This window comes from Anabrus simplex, chromosome 3, assembly GCF_040414725.1.
Source record: "Anabrus simplex isolate iqAnaSimp1 chromosome 3, ASM4041472v1, whole genome shotgun sequence".
NCBI lineage: Eukaryota > Metazoa > Arthropoda > Insecta > Orthoptera > Tettigoniidae > Anabrus > Anabrus simplex.
Genome location: NC_090267.1, coordinates 105,056,655 through 105,069,460, shown reverse-complemented (window position 1 = coordinate 105,069,460; position 12,806 = coordinate 105,056,655). Strand labels below are relative to the sequence as shown.

General features: G+C 39.7%; 1 protein-coding gene across 1 annotated transcript in view; it reads left to right on the top strand.

The window, feature by feature from the left end:
• The window catches only part of LOC136866041 (bridge-like lipid transfer protein family member 3B), a 458,695-nt gene that overhangs the window by 234,519 nt on the left and 211,370 nt on the right, over positions 1-12,806 (top strand). Inside the window, exon 11 of the mRNA XM_067142666.2 lies at positions 3,756-3,937. Coding sequence (XP_066998767.2) covers positions 3,756-3,937 — 182 coding nt within the window. The remainder of the gene's footprint in view (positions 1-3,755; positions 3,938-12,806) is intronic.

The window sequence follows — 12,806 nt, the reverse complement described above, 5'->3', positions numbered from 1 at the left end:
TATGTGATTTTGGTGTAAATTCTGCGAAAAATGTGCTATTTTACTGGCAGAAACAACATATTTCGGCAAAATCGTCAGAAATACTCAAAATGTGATGCATAAATCTTTCAACCGTTCCGATCGATGAAGAAAAGTAGCCGATCGATAGCTGCTTGCTGACTTTAATCGATATTTACAATGGGAATAGCAAGGGGAATAATATCTGTATCGATTATTATCGAAATGTAAATCGAGTGACACGGAAATAACGAGATAGGCACAGCATTGGTTTCCTGTTGTTCAAAATTGAAACTAGTGAAGAGTAAAAAGTTGAGCGATTGTTTAAGTTATGGGGCGCACGACAAAAACTGTGCACGAAGGGGCTCAGCAATATGCAAAGGATGGTGTATATGCCACAGATTCAGCAACAGTGTTTTGCAAGTATTGTAATTGCGGAATTGGGTGGGAAAAAAAAGATAGCATTGTGAAACATGTTAAATCTGAAAAAACAGAAGCGACATGATAATGAAAGTTAAATTCCTGCTGCTAGTACGTCTCACAGAGAGCAATCTTCTGTGCTTACACAGTTAGGTAGTTGTAAAAGTTGAAAAATTTCCAGAGATAACTTTTTCCAGAAATAACTTCTCGAAACACACAGTTGAAGTATTTGCCAAAGCAAATATACCTCTGGAAAAGCTGGAAAGCAAAGAGCTAAGAGCCTGGATTACTGAGTTTTCAAATGAAGAGCTGCCATGTGTGAGAACTCTACGTGAAGTATATTTACCGGATAAGTTTTGATTTCATTGATCGGGTTCGGTTTAGGTATTACGACATCGAAACCACGTGCAAAATTGAAGGATATCGAATTTGAGTGCGAGTTCTGGTGCTTTACACTGGTTTTAAAAAATCGTTAATTTTTCTTTGCTGCTTTGATTTTTCCACACGCAGAAATATACTAGTCGGTTATGTGCACTAATCACCATAATGCTGTCATCACTTAGGTTTAGTGATGATAGAAATCATTGCATAATTTCTAGAGATGGAGTTGCCTTATGCACACTGGCAACACCTTCCTGATTTAGGCCTTCTTCTTTATCACTTCCAGTCATTCCAGTCAATACTGATCTGCATTTAGGGCAGTCGCCCAGGTGGCAGATTCCCTCTCTGTTGCTTTCCTAGCCTTTTCCTAAATTATTTCAAAGAAATTGGAAATTTATTGAACGTCTCTCTTGGTAAGTTGGTAACTCCCCTTCCTATAAATGAATATTTGCCCCAGTTTGTCCTCTTGAATTCCAACTTTATCTTCATATTGTGATCTTTCCTACTTTTATAAATACCACTCAAACTTATTCGTCTACTAATGTCATTCCACGCCATCTCTCCGCTGACAGCTCGGAACGTACCACTTAGTCAAGCAGCTCTTCTTCTTTCTCTCAGTTCTTCCCAACCCAAACTTTGCAACATTTTTGTAACACTACTCTTTTGTCGGAAATCACCCAGAACAAATCGAGCTGCTTTTCTTTGGATTTTTTCCAGTACTTGAATCAGCTAATCCTGGTGAGGGTCCCATACACTGGAACCATACTCTAGTTGGGGTCTTACCAGAGACTTATATGCCCTGTCCTTTACATCCTTACTACAACCCCTAAACACCCTCATAACCATGTGCAGAGATCTGTATCTTTTATTTACAATCCCATTTATGTGATTACCCCAATGAAGATCTTTCCTTATATTAACACCTAGATACTTACAATGATCCCCAAAAGGAACTTTCACCCCATCAACACAGTAATTAAAACTGAGAGGACTTTTCCTATTAGTGAAACTCACAACCTGACTTTTAACCCCGTTTATCAACATACCATTGCCTGCTGTCCATCTCACAACATTTTCAAGGTCACGTTGCAGTTGCTCACAATCTTGTAACTTATTTGTCACTCTATAGAGAATAACATCATCCGCAAAAAGCCTTACCTCCGATTCCACTCCTTTACTCATATCATTTATATATATAAGAAAACATAAAGGTCCGATAATACTGCCTTGAGGAATTCCCCTCTTAATTATTACAGGGTCAGATAAAGCTTCACCTACTCTAATTCTCTGAGATCTATTTTCTAGAAATATAGCAACCCATTCAGTCACTCTTTTGTCTAGTCCAATTGCACTCATTTTTGCCAGTAGTCTCCCATGATCCACTCTATCAAATGCTTTAGACAGGTCAGTCGCGATACAGTCCATTTGACCTCCAGAATCCAAGATATCTGCTATATCTTGCTGGAATCCTGCAAGTTGAGCTTCAGTAGAATAACCTTTCCTAAAACCGAACTGCCTTCTATCGAACCAGTTATTAATTTCACAAACATGTCTAATATAATCAGAAAGAATGCCTTCCCAAAGCTTACATACAATGCATGTCAAACTTACTGGCCTGTAATTTTCAGCTTTATGTCTATCACCCTTTCCTTTATACACAGGGACTACAATAGCAACTCTCCATTCATCTAGTATAGCTCCTCCGACCAAACAATAATCAAATAAGTACTTCAGATATGGTACTATATCTCAACCCATTGTCTTTAGTATATCCCCAGAAATCTGATCAATTCCAGCCGCTTTTCTAGTTTTCAACTTTTGTATCTTATGGTAAATGTCATTGTTATCATATGTAAATTTTAATACTTCTTTAGCCTTAGTCTCCTCCTCTATCTGGACATCATCCTTGTAACTAACAATCTTTACATACTGCTGACTGAATACTTCTGCCTTTTGAAGATCCTCACATATACACTCCCCTTGTTCATTAATTATTCCTGTATGACTGCCAAATTTTAGTGAAAAATGGAAGGGTATGTTCAGGTATTTTAAGGCAGAAACAGGTTCCAAGAAGGACATTCCACTGTCATCATCAGTACCATCAGATACAACTGCCAACCCTGGAAAAGGGTTATGCAGCATCCAGCACATGCTCTAATAGACTAGAATTCAACCTCTTGCACTCAGATTCTCCTAGTCTTAGAGACAAAAATCATTACACATTTGTGTCCAATCTGATGACTGCATGTTGTATGTTATATAGTGTGTGGTGATGATGATGATGATGATGATGTAGGAAGAGGGTGAAATCCGAAGTCGCATGTAGCCTACTCCTGTGGAATAACACAAAGGGAGTCTGCTTAAGACTTAATGTATCCATCCATTGGACAAATTGCCTTCAACATTGTCATATAGCTTTACTCCGTATGAGCACTGCGGAGAGGCTTGGGCCAGGCGAGTTGGCCGTGCAGTTAGAGGCGCGCAGCTGTGAGTTTCCATCTGGTAGATAGTGGGTTCGAATCCCACTGTCGGCAGCCCTGAAGATGGTTTTCCTTGATTTCCCATTTTCACACCAGGCAAATGCAGGGGCTGTACGTTAATTAAGGCCATGGCTGCATCCTTCCAACTCCTAGTCCTTTCCTATCCCATCATCGCCATAAGACCTATCTGTGTCAGGGTGACGTAAAGCCACTAGCAACAAAAAAAAGAAAGTGAACCCAGGGTTTATCTTCGTATTATATTAAGTTTGCTTGTGGTTACCTTTTGTACCTGTGTGAGGAGGTGCGATAGCAGAGTTGTCATGTCTGTGTGGTTCAGGTTCCACATAAAACGGAGAGTATTGTGACTATGATTATGATATCAGCAGTCATGTAAAACTACAAGCTTGCTTGCTTGCTTTCAGTGTGTTTGTACATACTTTTGTTATTTTTATGGAATAGGATTTTGATGTGTTTCAGTGCCCCCTCCTAAGTTCTACGTTCAGCTTAATCCTGTACAAATCCACTTCGATGTATTTAGTTGCCTGTGGCTCAATGCATTCCTGCTGAACTTGCACCAGTCATTACTCTCTGCTAAGATAGAGCAGCAGCCTGCAACATTGACGTATGTTGATGTGAAGTTGGAAGCCATCATGCCTCGGGTGAGTTGTATGTTATCTCATATCCCCAGCTATTCACAAGTATCAAACATCATGAGGTAATTTTGATATTTGTCTGATTTTCACTGTATTTTGCAGTAAATATTTGCATTTTGGGCCCTGATATTGCCCATGATATGGAAATGGCAAAACCATATAGGGGATCCTGTCAGATGCTGATGACCATGACAGTGATGCTTATTTCCAATACTGAAATACTTATTAAGGTGGTAGTGGTAGTGATTATTGTTTTATTTGGTACAACTGGGCAACCGTCCTCAGAATTAGTACAGATTTCATTGTTAAACTGTACATATAGTGATGTGCAGAAAATATCAGTAAGTGAAATGTACAACATGCAGTACAGTACTTGTTTTGACATTTTATCAAATAATGTTTGGAATAGCCATGCCCAAAGTCCATCACAGTTGCACAATGATGGGAAAAGGCCTCGAATTCCTGAACTTCTGAACCACCTCAATTACTTCAGAGTTCAACCACCTCTGGCCTAAACTGTAACCGGTTGACAGTAGAATCCATTTACTTGAGGATTTGGCGACACCCTCATGCACTGCCTTTGCCGTTTACAAACTGGTACCACGACTCGTTTGTCCAGGCAGTCTTTCTCTATCCTTTGAGAGTTCAATGGTGGTGTTCCCATGCCAATGTCATTCTTTGTGCCTTATGACGTGTGGTAGTCAGTGGTATCCAAATGGGGCGGTGATCTGTACCTCACTGCGAGGAGGTGGTCCTGGATGGCATGGTTACTCACACTTCATTGTTTTCCAGCATTGATTCGCGAGTAATCCGTTGCACTGTGACCTGTCTATCTGCTCTTATCATCCAAGTCAATCGACTGTGACCCCCCGACAACAACACATTATACTCCATGGCATTTGACTCTGGCGATAGTGGTTTTACTCAAATCTACATACACATGATACACTCTGTACATGGAGGCCCATGGGAGGCCTACTGCCTTCTAAACTCTGGGAATAGCCCCTATGTATGGTATCAATGTGACAGTGATCAAACATGTTGAGATCTGTCTTACCTGTCCTATGCTGAACTGTTACTCACACAGACAGAACAACGTCTGACGACATCGCAGTTGCATACCACATCTATACATTGGATTCATTGGGCCGACCACAGTGCCATTTTGCCAAAAGAGCAGCCAATTCAATTGCTCATCAGTGTACTTTATAGCGCAAATGCTTTGTGACAATTTCTGAAGGAAATACACCTTGAAAGGAATCATTAAAGCTGGCTTAGGTGGTTAGTCGCAGGCTTTCTGTTGCCCAGATCACAGTTTGGAATCTGCTTTGGTCGATGGCATTTAAGAGTGTTTGAATGAAGTATTTCTGTGTCATCGTCTTTCAGCAGGTTATAGCTGCAGGGTGAAGTTCCATGTGGTTGTGGTTGCTCATATATTGGCATGACAAAAAGGCTTGTCAGCACCAGGGTGAAAGAACACATCAGGTCGGTAAAGAATGTCACCCTTTCATCCTCCACGGAGAATACCATAAGCCAGTCTGCCATAGCAGAACATTTCTACAGTACAGACCATGATATCCTCTTTGATCAGGCAAAGGTCATCACGCCTGTAAAAGACTTCTATGCTCGACTGGTAAGGGAAGCCATAGAGAGAGAGCTGTGCCCCAAGTCTTAAGAAGAATAAAAAGACAGCATCATAAGGATACATTGCAATTAATTGAAGAATAATTCAATAAAACTCATTCAATAAAACTACTACAAATCCTTCAGAAAACAGCTCCAAAATTATGAACCCCTGACCCTACTGATGAAGGATGAAAATGGTAAGCTGGCTCATAACAATAAAGACAATGCAGAAGTTCTGGCTAAATATTTCAACAAGCTTCCAAATTGAGAGGAACCTACAGAAGTCCTTCATTTGGGCACCAACACCCCAATAAAAACACCACCAGAGAACATCAATCCCCCCATAATAAAGGAAGTCTACCAAGCACTGAATAAATTAAAAAACTGCAAAGCACCAGGAGAAGATCAGACCTTTGTGGAAATCTGGAAATATGAAGGAAGATAAGCAAAAGTTGCCCTCCATCAACAACTTGTCTCTATCTGGATTAAAGAAGAACTGCCAGAACACTGGACAACAGTCCTCATTCACCCGCTGCACAAAAAAGGAGACAAAGCCGACCCTAATAACTACAGGGGAATCTCAGTCCTAGACATAACATACAAAGTATTTTCAATAATCATCCTTAATAGGATAAGTTTACAACTTGTGAAAGAACTAGGAGAATATCAAGGTTTCAGACCCTGGAGGAGCTGTCCTGATCAGATCATGAGTCTTAAGTTGATGATGGACTATAACAGGAGAAGAAACAGAGATATGGTGATAACATTTGTAGATAACAAGAAAGCTTATGATCACATCCATAGAGAATCTCTGTTTAAAATTTTAAAACACCTTGGACTACACCCCAAATTAATAAACATGATAAAATTGACTCTCACTAACACAAAGTCAAAAGTGAAGTTTAGGGGTGAAACATCAGAGTCATTTGAAATTAAAACTGAACTACGGCAGGGAGATGGGCTCTCACCACTATTATTTAATTGTGCTCTAGAAGTGGTAATGAGGGAATGGTTTAGGAAATGTCCCCCAAAAATAAAGATTGGCCGAAAAATCAAAACAGATTGCCTGGGTTTTGCCGACAATTTAGCATTACTAGCAGTGGACATAAAAGAAGCAAAAACCCAGATATCAGAACTTCAAAACATTGCAAATAAAATTGGCCTCAAATTACCATTTGAAAAAAACAGAATTTATGCCCCAAAAACCAACACAACTTAAAGAAGTCAAAAGAAATCAAAATATTAACCCAATTTAAATATCTTGGATAAGTAATAACACATAACCTAAATGAAAAAATCTCAATCCAAACAAGAACAAATAGATTAGCTAAAGCACAAAAATTACCGTGGGATATCTACAAAAAGAAATGTCTATCAATAAATGCAAAAATAAAACATTACAACACAGTTACAGAAACACTTTTTCACCTGAATAAATAATCAAAGACTGACAGACTTCAGAAAATTGAAAGGAGGATTGGAAGAACCTCCATTAAAAAAAAAAAAGACCAGAAAGATGGACAGTGGCAGATAATACCTTAACAAAGTCATGTACAAAGAGCTATAACCCATTACAGATACTATGCGTAAGAGGAGACTGGGATTCTTTGGACATATCATGAAGATGCAGATTTGAGACTTCTGAAACAACTAGTACAACACAATCTCGTCTTCTCAAAAAATACCACAACAGGATATAAATGGATCAGAGAAGTAAGAGAGGATCTGAAGGAAATAGTTCTTACAACAGAAGACACCAAAAATAAGATAAAATTTAATACAAACCTTTGCTTTACCCTTACATGAAACAAACCAACAACATGTATATTTTCAACCAAGGAAAGGGCACGAAGATCGGAGTATCTGAACAATCGCTTCAAAGAGACCTGAACGATGGACTGACTAAGGTGATCTTATGCGATCATAAAAGAAGAAGAGTAACTTTTCAGCATTGTTAGGACAGTCATAGTCGTGGATGGTTAAGTTTCTTTCTGGAGGACACGTAGCCAAATTTTCATGAAACATAAAGATATCGTCCATTGATACAGGTCATGAAAGCATTAATCTAAATAAGTACTAAATAGTTCAAAGTAGTTATGCCAATCATGCTAGACTGTTATTTTCCACCCTTCCTGATCGCAGTTTACTTCTTCTCCTCCTTCTTCTTCTTTTCTACCGCTTTTCTCACACCTGTGGGGTCACGGGTGTGAACTTTGTCGCAGATGTGGATTTGGCCCTGTTTTATGGATGGATGCCCTTCCTGATGCCAACCCTATATGGAGGAATTTCTGTGGTGGTTGGTAGTGTAGTGTGCTGTCTGAATATGAAGAGGAAAGTGTTGGGACAAACACAAACACCCAGTTCCCAGGCCAGAAGAATTAACCAGAGGCAATTAAAATCCCTGACCCGGCCAGGAATCGAACCCAGAACCCTCTGAACTGAAGGCCTCAACTCTGAGCATTCAGCCAATGAGTCAGACCCTGATCGCAGTTTACATGGGCCATTTAATGAAAGTTGTGGAATTCAGGTAGGTGAGAGGCAACCAAGTTTGAATCCCAGTGAATCCTCAGTTGAAAATTTAAACTGAAAAATCACATAGTCTGTGGATATGCATTTTTCTTCTTCTTTTGATTATTATTATTTTATATATATATAAAATTTGCTGGGGCCATCAATGACCACGTTAAGTCTTGTTGCATTTGACACTGAACTTGGCTTTCTTTAGAGCCCAAATTTCCCTCATTCTTTGTGAGTGGGCCTGCTTACGCTCCTCTGTCCAAGGGGCACCGTGTCTTCTCTTCGGTTGCTCGTCTCGGTTTAGCCCGTTTGTCAATATTTTCTTGCGGAAGAGATCTCTGTTAAGGGCGTTTTCAGCTGAGATATGTAGCATTTGCAGGTCTTCTTTGGTATTTCTAAACCAGGGAATTGTGGTTTTGGGGTTTGAATCAAAAAAGTGAAAGATTTCTTTAGTTAATTTTCTTCCGTCCATTCTTTTCAGATGACCGTAAAATCGTGCCCGTCTTTTTCTGATTGTGTCGGTAATTTTCTCTATTTTGCTGTAGACTTCCTTGTTGGATCTCTTTTGATGGATTCCATTTCTGTACTTTGATCCCAAGATTCCTCTCACAATTTTGCGTTCTCTTTTCTCCAGTTCTTCAAGGAGTCCTTTGTTGGCATTTAGAGACAGGGTTTCGGCTGCATATAGAATTACTGGCTTCAAAACTGTTTCATAGTGACGTATCTTGGTGTTTTGGGAAAGGCATTTTTTGTTGTAGATTGTGCGGGATGTTTGGTACGTTATTTCCAGTTTGCGTACTCGCTCCTGAAGTGATTCTTTGTCCAGTCCATTTTTCATGATGATCTCACCCAGGTATTTGAATTTGTCTACTCGGGTGATGTCCCCGTATTTTGTATGGAGTTTTGGTGGAGCCTCTTTGATGTTAGTCATTACTTCTGTTTTCTCAAACGATATCTGCAAACCAGTTTGTTCGGCAATTTCCTTTAAAATTTCAACTTGAGCTCTAGCAGTTTCTATGTCGTTTGAGAGAACAGCAATATCATCAGCAAATGCTAAGCAGTCTGTTGCGATCCCCTTGGATTTGGTTCCTATTCTCAATGGACTGTAGTTGGTTTCCTGTAATCTCACCCGCCAGGTTCTAATGATCTTTTCAAGAACACAGTTGAAGAGTATCGGGGATAGCCCATCACCTTGTCGGACTCCTGTTTTGATGTCAAAGGAATGCGAGAGACATCCGTGGAACTTCACCTTGGATTTTGTATCGGTCAGGGTGGCTCTAATTAATGCCAGCAGTTTCAAATCAACTACAAATTCATTTAAGATGTTTAGCAGGATTTCCCAGTCAATGGAGTCGTACGCTTTCTTAAAGTCCACAAAGACAGACACATACTGCTTGGACCTTAGTGTACAATATCTGATGATCATTTTGAGATTTTGGATCTGTTCAGCTGTTGAGGGACCTTTTCTGAACCCTCCTTGGTATTCACCTATTTGATGTTCGACTTGTGCTTTCAAACGCTCCAGGATGGCAAGTGATAGAATTTTGTAAGTCACGGGTAGCAAAGATATTCCTCTGTAGTTGTTGATGTTCTTCATGCTGCCTTTTTTGTGTAATGGATGGATCAAAGCTATTTTCAAATCTTCGGGTAGGGTTTCCTTGTTCCAAATTTCTTCTATTTGCTTTTGCAAGTTATCAAGTGATTCCTCTGGGGCATATTTCCGTAGTTCTGCTACTACCGAGTCTTTCCCCCGGCGCTTTGTTATTTTTGAGACGGGCAATGTGGCGCTTGATTTCATCTCTGTCGGGTGGTCTGGAATCTGGGTACCTGAGTAAGGGTTCCTTGGTCTCAATGGCGCTTTGCGGTTTAGAGCAATTAAGTAAATTCTTGAAGTAATCTGCCAGAATGCTGCAATTTTCTTCATTTGACGTCGCCAGTGTGCCGTCCTTTCGCTCAAAGCATAGAGATGGTGGTTTATAGCCAGTGAGTTTGCGTTTGAAGGCTCTGTAGTACTCTCTGCTTTCATTCTTCCTAAAGTTTTGTTCTATCTTTTCAATGAGAGATTTTTCGTATTTACGTTTCTCAGTTCTGAACACCCTAGCTGCTTGGGCACGTTCGGTTTTGTAGGTTTCCCAATCATTTTCTGATTTCGTAGAGTCTTACTGTTTCCACGCATTGAGTCTATCTTGGAGGACTGATTCACAGGTACTATTCCACCGGGCATGCTTTTTGCTTCTCTTGATTTCTGCAATGTCTTTGGCGGCTTCAACAAGGAGACTTTTGGCGTTGTTAAAGTCACAGTCATTTGGTCTAGCCTTCTCCTGGAACTCCTTGACCCTTTGCCGAAGTTTATCATTGTCGAAGCGTGTGATCTGTTTGGTTGTCTTCCTTGTGTTTGCAGGAATTGGTTTGAATTTGATAAGAGACACATAATGATCTGAGGCCACATTGATGACTTTCTTTACCTTGACGTTCATAATCTCAGGACTGTTTCTCCTGGAGATTGCAACATGATCAATTTGGAACTGTCCGAGAGCTTGGATGGGAGAACGCCAAGTCATTTGCTTTCTGGGTAGATGGCGAAAGTGGGTCGACATGACCTGCAGGTTGCGATTTTCACAAATGGACACCAGTCTTTTGCCATTGGGATTGGCATGATGTCGAGTCTCCCCCAGAATCCGAACAAGACTTGTGCGCCATGGCGTTCACGACGAGGGATTTATCTGAAGATTTACCCCCTGGGGTATGTTTCTTGAAATGTTGTGCGATCATGCTTTTTGACTTGACTTTGCTTTGGATGGGTACCCATCCTTTTACAACTAGGGTTGTTAGCCCTAGAGGTTGCCTCAAGATGTTTTCTGGCTTCTGGTCATTTACCAGTCTTCGCCGTAACCCTGGCAAGGGACCAGTTTTTTTTTTCACCATTGGTATTTTATTTCCCTACTACCCTCTGACTCTGCTGGCGGCAGAGCCAGCGAGCTTCCCCAATTCCAATGGGACGCACCCGATGGAGGTAACCGGTAAATCCCCACACGGGTATTATTATTATTATTATTATTATTATTATTATTATTATTATTATTATTATTATTATTGCAACTCAGATTTTACTTATTCGTAATTAGTGTTCACTGTTCCTACTTTCCTCTTCTATTTCCTCCTTTCAAGTGCATCATCGTTGAGTTTAGTCCTTTCTCCCTCTTGTCCTCTCTTTTTTTGTTTACCTCTTGCTCATTTGCTGATGCTACTATTATTATCGGAAAGAATTGAGAAGGAGCGTGTGAACTAACCCACGTAGCCTTGCGGCTGTTTTGAGAGATAGGGCTGGAAATAAACTCCAAAGAATGTGTTGGAGTGTGTTAAGAAAAAGGGACAACACGTTGAAAATACTCTATTAGTCAAAGAAAACATGATAATTAACACTATGAAACAAGGTGAACAGTTTCACTACCTTGGCGTTTGCTTCACCGACACAATTAACTTTTAAACCTAAGAATTTCATTTTTTGTCCGTATTGAACTGAGAAGGATGATAGGAACAACTTAAAACGGTCCACCTTTTCAATACAAAAAGTTATATTTTATTTATAACATGTATTTGTACTTGGAACTAGTTTCGACGCTGTGTTTGCGTCATCATCAGCCAAAATGGGAAACAGGCAAGCATGTAGGCATTTATGTTACACAAGGCGTTACATTAAACAATACACATCTTACAAGGAGATAAAAACAGGGACGAATATAGGAAACAAATGAATCGTTGAGAAAACAAAAGTTATACAAATTAAAAATAACCTTAACCACACATCTTGCAGTGCAAAAGTGTTCTTCTTGAATGATTCCTGAATGTAAAACACACGCGCACACATTTCTGAGGAGCCAGCAGGCAGGACAAAGTAAAGTGAAACCTTAAGAGTTCTTCTGAGAAGAGTTCATCATTTTTCTATGTTCCGACTAACTAATGAAGTCTCCCTTGAGTTTCTGATAAACATATACAACAGGAAATTCTCCTTCACTCTCCACACTAGCTATAAAGAACAACGGTAAAATTTTAAATATTGCGTAGAGACGTGAAAGCATGATTTTGAACATGATATAACTCCTTCAGATAACCCAGTTTTTACACAAGGTGTTACATTAATTAATACACGTCTTACGAGGAGACAAAAACAGGGACGAATGTGGAAACACATGCATCGTTGAGAAAGCAAAGTTATACATATTAAAAATAAGCTTAACCACACAACTTGCAGTGCGAAAATATTTGCCTTGAATGATTCCTGAATACAAAACGCACGCGCACACACTTCTAAAGAGCCAGCAGGCAGGAAAAAGTAAGGTGAAACCTTGAGAGTTCTTCTGAGAAGAGTTCATCATTCTTTCTATGATCTGACTAACTAATGAAGTCTCCCTTGAGTTCCTGATAAACATACACAACAGGAAAATTAAACAATACACATCTTACAAGGAGATAAAAAACAGGGAAAGTTATACATATTAAAAATAACCTTAACCACATATCTTGTAGTGCGAAAATATTCGTCTTGAATGATTCCTGAATACAAAACACACGCGCATACATTTCTGAAGAGCCAGGAGGCAGGAAAAAGTAAAGTGAAACCTTAAGAGTTCTTCTGAGAAGAGTTCATCATTTTTTCTATGTTCCGACTAACTAATGAAGTCTCCCTTGAGTTCCTGATAAACATACACAACAGGAAATTCTTCTTCACTCT